Raw genomic sequence first — 11,949 nt, 5'->3', positions numbered from 1 at the left:
CTCATTGATTTTCTCAACGATAAAAATCATGTTAAAAACAATCGTGAGGAATGATATTTTTCTATTTCACTTTGATTTTTGTCCGCCTTTTCACGTAGGATTGACAAGGGCGTCGTTGTTTTAAATTTGTTGCATCCGATTAGAGGAGAAATTCACAAAGCTATTTCCATGAAAACATCTGTGTTCGAAGTTTAATCGGAAAGGTGCGTTTTAAAGATGGAGAGATCAAGTTTATTTTTTTAAGTTATACGAAAATTTAAATATAAATAATTAAATGTATATTCAAGATTTTTTAAGATACTATTTGCATTATGACATAACTGGTCAAATGTATATCATTAAAAAAAATTGATCATTATTCCGTTTGTAATTACCGTGTAAAAACGTTCACGATGACACTGGCACCAAAGGACCTAACCAAACTATTAGATATTCTTGATGAAGAAAATATGGACACTAGCTTGGAAAATCTTTGCAATCAGCTTCATCAAGTATTCTCCAAGGAAGATCGCTTTAAAGTTGGAATGACGTTACTTCTGTTACTGCAACATATTGATTTGTTACCAAAACATGGTCAACGAATAATGGCCTTAACGATGTTGTTTGATCTGTACAGAGGAGAGCCATTAGCTTCTACACCTTTTGCAACAGTTTTCGTTCAAGTGCTCAAACCACAAGAAGATACAACTAATGGTGTTTCGATAACCAACTTCTCAGGACATATTCCAGTACTTTCCGAATGTGAGAAAAACTTACTTATTAATTTGTTAGGATATAATCAAAAGGAAGTAATGAAAAAAACACCGCGCCAATTAATCGTGGATGATCTCTATTTTGCATCAACACCGCCTTTGGATTTAACCAATTTACAGTTACAACTTGCCGAATATCATTCTGAACTTCCTTCCATAAGTAAATGTGGCAATCCAATTATATTACCAGATATGGATCATTCTAAAATAACAGGATCCGATAAAAAGATATTGAGAAACGTCGCAGAAAATCTTATTGTCGGTGACCCACCATTATGTGCTCAAAGTTATAGTCCTGAATTTTTAAGATTGGCGCCACCTCTATATCATTCTATCAACGAATTGGCATGGTTTAATGTCACAGATCCATCTGAATTTACTGTGGAATACGATAACAGTATGTGTGTTTCCAATTGTGCTGGAGCTGAAGCACGCAGACTAATGGGCAAAGCTTTTAAAAGTGTTTTGACGCTTCAACAACAACAGCATTTAGTTAATGAATTGGATAGGGATCCAAAACTTGTTTATCATATAGGTCTTACACCTGGAAAACTGCCAGATTTAGTAGAAAATAATCCATTAATTGCTATCGAAGTTTTATTGAAACTTATGCAATCTAGCCAAATAACAGAATATTTTAGTGTTTTGGTAAACATGGAAATGTCCCTTCATTCGATGGAAGTTGTAAATAGGTTGACTACCACCGTGGACTTGCCGACCGAATTTGTTCATTTATATATTAGCAATTGTATATCTACTTGTGAAACTATAAAGGATCGTTATATGCAGAATCGTCTTGTACGTTTAGTTTGTGTATTTCTCCAGTCTTTGATTAGGAATAAAATCATTAATGTTCAAGAGTTATTTATTGAGGTACAAGCATTTTGTATTGAATTTAGTCGTATTAGAGAAGCAGCAGCATTATTTCGTCTTTTGAAACAACTTGAATCGGGTGACATAGGTGGATTAAATGCACCCCCTACAAAGAGCAAAATAGATATGTGTTAAGACAATACTCTTCTGTTAACATATTTGTTTCTTTAGTCAACAATCTGATTTTTTTCTTCTCATTTTTATTGTATTAAATAAATATAAAAATCATGTTTCTGAGATATGTTTTAGAATAACATACTCATAGAATTTTCAAATCTATGCTAGAGAGAGATCCTGTATATTATTAATGCACAAATCTATATAATTATTTATTATATTTCTTCCAGCAATGACACATTGTATTTATTTAGATACCTTATTATATTGTGATTAAATTCTATATTTAAAGAAATTATTTTTATTTAATCACAGAAAATGAGCAAATACAGCTGATTGCTATTGTACAATTATTTTTACATATTAAAACAAGGAAGGAATACCTGTTTTATATTGGCAGCCCATCATTAAGATGTTTATTTTATATTATTCTGTCATTTTCAAAAATGAATAATGTACAAAATACATATGTGCCATTATGTAACAATGTTCAATGAACAAGGTGTACACTCTTCTTAGACAAGTAGTAATTATGTTACTGTTTGTATATTTAGAATATTTTTAACTTGAACTATTACACATCTCAGTTGTATATTACAAAATAAATGTCTTTATATTACTTGTGTGTTTTGCAGTAACAATTTAAATCGATTGTATATTATAAATTGTTGTTTTACACAATTTAATACATAAATGTACAATGATATTTTGAACACACAGAAATTTATGATTTTACAAAGGATGTACATACTTATGATAATGTAAATTTCAGAAAAACGCTTACTATGTTTTTTAAAGCTTGAACCATGAAAAGTACGATTAAAGGTATTTTTATGTTTCACCAAAGATAATATTAATTCACACAAGTCTTCGAATTTTTTGCCCCAAAAAAAAAGAAAAAGAAAAAAAGGAAATTAATTCAATATAAGTTCAATTTTCATATATAAGATACAATATTTGCTGTGTATATAGATAAATAATTATCACAAACTTATATATGATCAGATTATTTTGCTAAAAATGCATATAGTATACATTACACATTATTTCCTACATACAAAAAGAAATGAATATAAGCAATAAATAAATGTTACAGAGATAATTACATTTTGCATTGAGCTCATTTTTGTAAATCTTATTTATTTGCATATATACATATTAGCATAATTATCTCCCTTTTATTAATATCCTATTATTTCTTCTTATTAGATCTAGTATTATAAAAGTTGACTGAGTAAAATAGCATTACATATGAAATGCAATGCTTCTTTTTTTTATAAATTAATGGATTTGACGAAGGTTGTATGCCATCATTGTAATGTAATCAAGTAAAAGGAGTTAGATATCTTTGTTATTTATCTTCTCAGTCATATAAAATTACAAATAAATACCAACATATATTATCTTGTTTTGTATGAACTCTCTCAGTAACTTTAGGATATTCATTTAAATACCTCATCAGTAGTGATATCAATTTCTTTTCAAAATATGTGAAATGTTCATATATGTAATATTACTATATATCGAACAATTTCATAACTTGCTTCATGTGTTATCTTTCATTATCTCTCATAGATTATAGTATATTTAAACATTTCACATATTATGATCCCTATAACTTTTTTGACCAGCATTTATATCACTGGTTCATTCTATTTATTTAACAAGTTTTTCTACGCGCGCTTCGGCTTTTATTTTACACATGTTCAAATTTTATGTTACATCCTATATTATTTAACCAGTCTGAAATGGAATATAATCCCATTTCTTGTAAGTGTCTATATAAACAATCGTGGTATTTATGAGACTCCTTCAAACTTTGTACAAAATATTTGATGCATTTTGAAATATATTTGCTTGCATGTAGATTATAACAAAAAGCTAATATAAAATAAGTTCTCTACGTTTTTCGTTTTATTTTCATATATATCTTTGCACGCTCTTCTCTTGTACAATACATTAACATAATCCGTATAAATAAGAAGTAACAGTATCTAATACATTATTTTGCAAAGATTTCTTTCCTATTAGGTAAACATGTTAGATACATAAAATATAAAATATGTTACATGCTAAATAATTATTGCAATTTTATAGAATTTAAACAAATATTTAGGTATTTTAAAACAACTATTAGTTCGTGCATAAACTATTCTATATTATACTAATTTGATGATTCAATTCCAATTTCTTTGCTGTAAAATAAATCCGCTGTAAGAAAAGGCAAGTACCTATAAAGTTACGAAAATGAAATTTGTAAGGAAAATATTAAATTTATATAATAAATATATTCGTATTCAATATTTTGGAAAAAGATCAGTTTCATTATTTTCAATGTAATTGGATTGCATCATCTTTTGTTTTCTTATTTTTTTTTTTAACAGTTTTCGTTTTAATTAAATTTTTTGTGCCTTTTCCTTTAGCTGTAATAGGTTTACCTTTTAGAGACTTCATTTGCATTTTTACATCTGTTTTAGACACTTTTTTATTTTTTAAGCCTTTCATTTTGTTCTCCTTCAATTTAACTTTGGTACTAGTTGCGACTGTCATACCGGACCTCATAGAAGATCCGGTTAGCTTGTACTAGGCTGCTGTCTTCACTTTTTTCTTCCTTTTCTTCTTTTTCTTATCATGATAAAGTTCCTGTTTTTTGGTAATGCAAGATCTACAATACCAATTTTCATTTGCAGCTGGTTCCACTTGTAGACCCACGCATACCCTACAATTAAATGTAAACAATAAAAAGTGAATAAAATAAAAAGTGAATTTACGTTAGACACAAGCAATACGTATATACAATTACTTACCAATGGTACCATGCATCACAGTCATCGCAACCGATCATGGGTGATCCATCATCCTGCTGTTTACATGCAGGACATATCCATACTTGACGACCTCCTTGATCCTGTAAAACTCATTGCATGACAGTAACAAAACTTGAAATAAACATAAGATAACCCAACCCATCTCTTGGAGATGCAAATTTAAAATTTTGAATGTAAAAAGAATACAAATATTTATAACGAATTAAACATCTTTATATTCATTCTTTTATAGAGTGGAATTTGTGTTGTGTTTTTTGTGTATTATTTATTATTCCATTTTATAAATAATTGACTGTTTTAATAGAACAGTAGTTCTATAAGGAATTTTTATGAACATTAGTTCTTTTGAAGTATTTCTAGGTTTGTTAGTTCAAATGCTTGAAATGTGATAACGTTAAATGTGATAAAGTTTGTTTTAAATGAAGGATGAAATGATATATGATACATAATCTGATTTTCACTTGTCTCTTCTTTTCCATTATTAATAATTATGGAATGAGAAATCAGAGATAATATAATTACTTTACAGTTAGGTCTTTACTAACTTCAAGTAAGTTTTGTACATTTGTCATAATTATAAAAGAGTAGAAAGTAGTTATATTATCAATGAATATTCATTTCTTTTATATAAATGTACTTTTTTTTTCTTCCTACAAAATTCTTTGAAAAATTTTATTATTTTTATGACCTATAAATATATCTTTTATGATAATATTTTTATTACATTATATGTGTTCCTTGTCTTATTTTAATAAGTGTATAATAATGTATGATATATTATTTATATAAAATGATCGAGCACATCATACTTCTAGTGCATAACAAACATTGCAAGAGCTGCTTTAAAATGGGAGTGAATGTACTCACCACTGTCGTGGTTGCTATTGTAGCCAACAAGAGACTGCCATTTTCTTTGTCTTCTTTAGCATCATCCTTTTTAGAAACTGCATCTGCTTTCACCTCTGTGTTGTTAAAACTGTTGGTTACATTCCTAACTGTCTTTCATGCTAGTTTTCATTATATCGTGCAAGCTGCATGCAACAACTGGTATGTATTTAATTAAAAATCTTGTTAAAGCTATATCCATATTTTTATCATATTCAAAAAAATATAAATTTTTTCTTAGCAATCCTATTAAATTTTGTTTTTACTTGTAAATTTGTTGTCGTTATATGTTATGAATCTTTGTAATGTATTGTAATTTATTGAAATATGCAGTACATATTGTATAATTTTTTTTAAATAAAATGTGAAATAATAAATTATGAGCTTTAAGCTTTTCAACTTGTTCTCATTTTTCTAATACAAATTATTTATATGCATTAAGGCAGCCCTTTCTTCAGTAAAGAAAGAGAGAGTTATGAAAATCATGCACATTGTATTACAAGATACTATACCATATATAAAGTATTGTGTGAAAGCATTCAGTGTGATTTGCAGAAATTAATGATCAAACTAAGTTAGAAACTTGAAAGACATACTCATACCATCCATAGCTAGAATAAAAGGTATGAACAAATATGTAAAGTGCTAGAGTAAAATATAAATAAATTACACCCCTCTATAATTGGCTATAAAAGTGCATTACTATAAATAAGAAAAATTTAAATTATTATAAAAATGTGTGTATACTATATATATATATATATGCATATACATACACATAGGTATATACATGCACACTTTTGTGTAATACAACTATAAATCCTATTTAAATGAAAAAAAATTAGTTTAGTCCAAGTAACAAGTAACTTACATACTTGCGATTGAAAATATGATATAAACGCGATAGAAATTTTTACGATAAAGACGAAGGAACTGTAGATATTTTTTATATTATTGTATTATATATTTTTTTTTGTGACCGATAGAAGAAGAAGAGACAAGTATAGATCGCAAATATTCACTATAAAATTACAAGTACAATGAAATGTATGATGAGTTATTGATGAGGATATTGAATGTTGAATAATGTTTCAAAATAGTTTGTATACTTTCCATTAGGTGAATGTTTAAACTTATTACCTAAGATTCTGTCTATTCTGTTAAGAAATAGTTAATTTTGTGAAATGGAAGTGAGTTAAGATGAATAATGTAGCAATCAATTATACACAAGACATTAACATTAAATTTACAAAAAATAATAGTAATTGTGAAATACAAATATGCTATTTTTTTGTACTATAGAAAGAAGAAGACAAGAAAAAAGAAACAGAAGTAGAAAAATTTTTAATCTTTAAAGAAAATTTAGAAAAATATTTTTTTCTTTTCTTTTTTTCTACCTTCAAAAGAAATTACATAAAATAGCAACATACATACGAAATATAAGAAACGAAATAATGAGAATCTATAGAAAAAACTATAATATTCTACGTTCATATTTTTAACAATGTCATAGTGTGACAAAAGCATGACCAAATGAGAAATTATACCTTCACCACAAGTCATAAATGCATAGAGACAAAAAGAGAAAGAGAAAAAGGGTAACAGGAAATAGGAAATTGGAATTTATAAGGCAAGTAAAGACTGAGATAATACTGATGAGTTGGGTTAATCTTTTCATGTAAATAAAATTATTTTGAATTATTTAATTTAGTACAGAGACATAGAATAATTTTTTTATGAATTTAATAATTTAAAAAAAAAAAAAAAAAAAAAAAAAAAAAAAAAAAAAAAACTCAGTCAATGTATATTGATTAAACTACTAGTCAAAATATTAATATGAAATTATACCATTATATATGGAAGAAAAAAAAAACTGTTATGTAATATTGAATGAAATGTTTAAAAAAATATTTGCACAAATAAAAAGTATACTCATTACAAATTTATCATAATTTAGAGAGAATTTATTTCTTATGTTCAATTATTAAAGAAACTCTTATCATGTCTTTAGTACTAAATACAGTATTTTTTTACTGATATTTAAATATCATAATAAATGTACTTACATAGTAAAATGGTGGTGGTTGCTGTTGCGTAAGTAGAGGACTTGGGAGCTTAGGAGATGGATCAAAGTGTGGTGGAGGTGTTGGATCTCTTTGGGGTAGGTTTTTAAACAGAGATTTTTTTGCTCGAGGAACTGTTGCAAGTGGCACAGTAGCAAAATTGAGAGAGAAAGAAGAATCAGGAAGAGCAGGGCTGCCATCTAATGTTCCCTCCTCTATTTTCTTACTTGCTGACTTTTGCTTCGGCGGCCGTGTTACCAATGCTGATATTTTGGCCAATTCTGGACTAGGTTCTCTTTTTGTATCTTCATCTGGTTTTTTCAACAACGGCTTAATTGTTCTATAGAAATAATTAAAATATATTAGATGCATTGTTATAACTATATATATAAACATAAGTTCTTCAATATTATTTTAACTTACATTTTCTTCATTAATGTATTGTCTGGTGTAGGTGGTCTTGGAGATGCAGGTCCTATCTTCAACGTAATTTTTGGTACAGCTTCTGCATTTTTATCTTCTTTCTGTGTAGAATAATAAAACTTACGTTATAACGGGATAATTAATAATTTATGCTAATGTATAATACTCGGAAAGAAAAAAAAAATTAATGATACCAAACGTATTTTTCTTACTTCCTTCTCTTTTCGTTTCTCCTTCTTCTCTTTCTTTTCTTTTATTTTTTCTATTTTTTCCTTTTTATCAGCTTTGTCTTTTTTCTCTTTTACCTTCTCTCCCTTTTCTTTATGTTTTTCTTTTTTATCTTTCTTTTTCTTTAATTTATCTTTCTTTTCTTTTTTATGCTCTTTTGATTTCTGTAAATATAATATTTGTAATGATATGTATACACCATAAAAAAAAATTGTTTTTTAAATAACGTAATTAAAAATTTATATTACTTAGAAAAAATATTTCATTAAAATTTACTTCATAATAGATTCTATAATTTCTATATTTTTTCAATACACATCAATATTAATGTTACCTTATCAACCTTATCAGCTTTATCAACTTTAGATTTTTTTGAAGGTAATAATGGCACAACAGGTACGGGTGCAATAGGTATAATTGGTGCAGCAGGTGCAGAAACAATGGGCGGTGCAATTATATTTCCAGGAGTATGTGAAATTATCTCTTTGTCTTGTTTAACCACCTTAATTTTATCTGCTTTTTCCTTTTCTATCACGTCATATTTCATTAGAGGAGGTATTATTTCCCTAGGTGATTTTTCACATTCCACAGATTTCATTTTTGATAATGCAAAATCTTCTGGTTTTATAGTTGGATTAAGAAAACGAGGTGGTAAAGGTAAATTCGGCATTGCTGGATGTGGACCAGGTCCACCTCTTCCTAGAGGTAACGGAAACCTTGGAAATATTGGGTGAGTAATTGGATGAGGTATTAGACCAGGAGCAGTTGGAAATGTTGGAAAGAATGGAAATGGTAATGTTGGTGGAAGATTTGGTTCTCTATGCACTGGAGGTTCAGGTGCTTGTGGAGTTTTGGGCCTATCCATTACGTCTACTTCCACAGCATCATTGGAAAGCTTTGTCTGAAATATGATAATGGCATCTATAATGTCTTGAATCTTCTTGCAAATATATAAAAATAATATATGCACATAAAATAAAATCTTACCTTTTTCGGACTTACACAACGTTTTGGACTTCTTATTTTGGACTCTTTCTTTTTGTTACTCTTCTCCTTCTTTTTCTTTTTCTGATCAATAGGAGTAGGAACATTAAGCTCTGGAGTTTTAGGTGTACTAGGAGTTCCAGGAGGTGACATATCATCAAACATATAGACATCCGAGGATGGACTCTGTATATCAATCAAGTCACCATCTGGATGAACATGAACGTCTGGCGTATGTGGTGTTTTTTTCTCTTCCCTCTTTACCTCAGTGTCATTTTTATGAGTATGTTTTTCAAGGTTTTCATCAATAATTAAACCCGGAGAACTTTCTCGCGAATCAAGCTCTTTGTGTTTGTGTTGTTCAAAGGTTTCTTTCTCTTTATCCTCTCTAGGTTTAGATATTTTCTTGAAGATATTTAATTTTTGTTTATCAGGTTCTGACGGTAGCTTATCGATATTATCTTCTTTTCTTTCAGGTAGTGGTGGACTACTTGTCAAATCTATTACTTTTTCTGGTTTTGCTTTAAGTTGAATTGTTTTAGGTAATTTTGGACTACCTGTAGATTTTGATGGTATTAGTTTTGGAGTTGATGGTCTACTGGATGGTCCTGCTAAGTTAGTTTGCGATTTACCACCACCTGGCTTTAATGGCTTTAATTTAGCTAACTCTTTCATACCAGCTAATTTTTTTATTTTACTGTCATCAATTTTATCTGGTTTAAATAATTCTTTAGCTTTGTTTTTCTTTTTATTTTCTTTATCAAGTTTACGGTCCTCCGGTATTTTCTTTATAATCTTCTTTGGTTTTTTATCACATTTCAGCTCAGGTGGTACCATAGGATAAGAACTTGGTTGAGGGGAATCTGCACATGTTTGATGCGGTGTTCTTGCTTCTGGAAGTTTTCCTTCCCGAGCAGGAGATAAAAAACCAGATGTAGTCATCATTACGCTGTGTATCTCACGTAACGGTCTACCTTCTTCTAATACCTTTGCACGTTTTACTATAGGACTTTCAAAGGAAACAGGATCTCCTGGACGTTTAAAAACTACTTGAGGAGACATCCTATGAGGAGAGACATCAACTGAACTGGGTGTTGATGTTCCGTTTGAAGAAGCTACATCTTGTACGCCATTTGTTAAACTTTCAGGTTTATCTGTTATGTACTCTTCTGCAATTAGAATATCTTATTCAAAACAAGTCTGTTTTGTTATCAATGATTCAGAGAAAACATATTTTTGTGATAAAATATAATAGTTCAAGGTAAATTGAAGGAATTGTAATTACCTTCCGTATCTGGATACATAGCTGGTAAATGTTCGTGAATATGTACAGGTCTAGTAACTACTTCACGACTACCTGGCTTTAGGAAATTTAAGTGATTCTCACGTTTCACAGGAAATTTTGGTACAGCAATAGTACATGGAACTGAATCTACATTCTTTACATATTCTGCTAACTCTTGTATATCAATATTCATATGTTTAAAAGCTAACCCTAAATCATCAAGATTAGGTTCTATTCTTCCCACTGAAAATATAAGAATTTGAAGAACTATATCGACTAATTCATATGTCAATAACATATACGTTTACATATAACTGATATGAAAATTATAATTATAATTCCGTACAAACTTATTCTATTAAAATTACTTACAAACTTCTGCATATTGATGTGTAAATTTTGATATACGTAAAATATATTCTTCCATAAGATCTACCATAAATTCTAATGGCGTCGAATTAATTGAATGCCATCCGATAGTTTGGCAGATTTGGGCAACAACCATCCTTAAAACAGATCTACTGTAATCAGCAGACATTTTCACAGCTGGAAATAAAAAAAAATAATATCTTGATTACACATCTATTTAACAACAAACAAGATGAAATTAATGATATCGTTAAATATTGCGAGATAAAATTTGTGTGGAACGACTGTAAAGCGTATAGAAATCGAAGATAGAAATACGCTAAATTAGATTTTCATAGTGGATGATTCTATATAAATTATACGAAGTCAAGACGAAAGTACGAAATAAAGAGCCTACCCTTATTCGATAGAAAAATGCGTGAAGTTTCTTTCGTTGTTGTAAATATAGCTTCAAATATCACATTTCTAACGTAGTATCTTAATCGCAATCAAAAAATTAAATGAAATAATTCATTTTCTCGTAAAACACACAATATTTGTCAAAATTGTAACACCACAAACAGTACAGACTGCGAGGCGTCCTCGCCATTTTTTTCCCCCTTCTTTCTTGTCCATGCTCAAGACATTCCACGACGCGTGAAACGGGACCACTGATCGCAGGAAAACGTCAGACTCAATCTATGTGATATCAAAGTTGTTGCACGATTAAACGTTGAAAGAATTTCATCTTTCGACAATAAATCTATCATATTATTTAACGTTAACATTCTTTTCTTATCAGTTATTACATTATAAAGAAATATCGTTTGGATTTGAAAAAAAAACTTCAATCTTGACTATCGCTTGAATTTCTCTGCGTTTCTATTGGTCCAGAAAAAAACAACTCCCGCCTTCGTAGGCAACCATCTTTGATTGCAAAAAAAAAAGAAAGAAAGAAAGAAAGAAAAACCAAGGTAATCAAATAACATTATTTACCATTGTTTTCTAAATATATATATATATAAAAAAAATGAAAAATTAATGTATCGTAAAAAGTCAGCTTTTCGTAAAACATTTAACCTAAATTTCTTCATTGGGTTAATATAAAAGTTCGTTTTCAAATGCATCGTCGAAACTATTCGAAGACTCTCTTCTTATCGTTC

General features: G+C 28.9%; 2 protein-coding genes across 3 annotated transcripts; one reads left to right on the top strand and one right to left on the bottom strand.

Annotated features, from left to right (window-relative positions):
• Positions 1–56: 56 nt before the first annotated feature.
• Positions 57–3,142, top strand: LOC127070377 (CCR4-NOT transcription complex subunit 11). The gene has a single exon (XM_051008239.1). The coding sequence runs from the start codon at positions 393–395 to the stop codon at positions 1,758–1,760; it is 1,368 nt and encodes a 455-aa protein (XP_050864196.1). The 5' UTR covers positions 57–392; the 3' UTR covers positions 1,761–3,142.
• LOC127070369 (transcription initiation factor TFIID subunit 3) lies at positions 1,600–11,569 on the bottom strand. 2 transcript variants are annotated; one of them, XM_051008224.1, is made up of 10 exons: positions 11,205–11,569; positions 10,811–10,984; positions 10,439–10,681; positions 9,157–10,322; positions 8,672–9,070; positions 8,154–8,333; positions 7,942–8,042; positions 7,522–7,858; positions 4,550–4,650; positions 1,600–4,461 (listed from the first exon to the last, which is right to left on the bottom strand). In XM_051008224.1, the coding sequence occupies exons 2-10, from the start codon at positions 10,974–10,976 to the stop codon at positions 4,326–4,328; spliced, it is 2,829 nt and encodes a 942-aa protein (XP_050864181.1). In that variant the 5' UTR covers positions 10,977–10,984; positions 11,205–11,569; the 3' UTR covers positions 1,600–4,325. The 2 variants fall into 2 exon arrangements, with proteins under 2 accessions (XP_050864181.1, XP_050864180.1); XM_051008223.1 differs by having other exon boundaries at positions 8,504–9,070; positions 11,205–11,566.
• Positions 11,570–11,949: the final 380 nt, after the last annotated feature.

The sequence above is a fragment of the Vespula vulgaris genome, chromosome 18, assembly GCF_905475345.1.
Source record: "Vespula vulgaris chromosome 18, iyVesVulg1.1, whole genome shotgun sequence".
NCBI classification, from domain to species: domain Eukaryota; kingdom Metazoa; phylum Arthropoda; class Insecta; order Hymenoptera; family Vespidae; genus Vespula; species Vespula vulgaris.
Note: the sequence above shows the minus strand (reverse complement) of the source record. Positions and strands in the feature narration are given on the sequence as shown.

Bases quoted from the DNA above. Each gene is read 5' to 3' on its own strand.
- LOC127070369 (XM_051008223.1), bottom strand. From the start codon at position 10,976: ATGTCTGCTGATTACAGTAGATCTGTTTTAAGGATGGTTGTTGCCCAA. The intron at 7,859-7,941 runs GTAAGTTAAAAT...TTATTTCTATAG, and splicing joins AATACATTAATGAAGAAAAT to AACAATTAAGCCGTTGTTGA. The intron at 4,462-4,549 runs GTAAGTAATTGT...ATTTAATTGTAG, and splicing joins TGTGATGCATGGTACCATTG to GGTATGCGTGGGTCTACAAG.
- LOC127070377 (XM_051008239.1), top strand. From the start codon at position 393: ATGACACTGGCACCAAAGGACCTAACCAAACTATTAGATATTCTTGAT.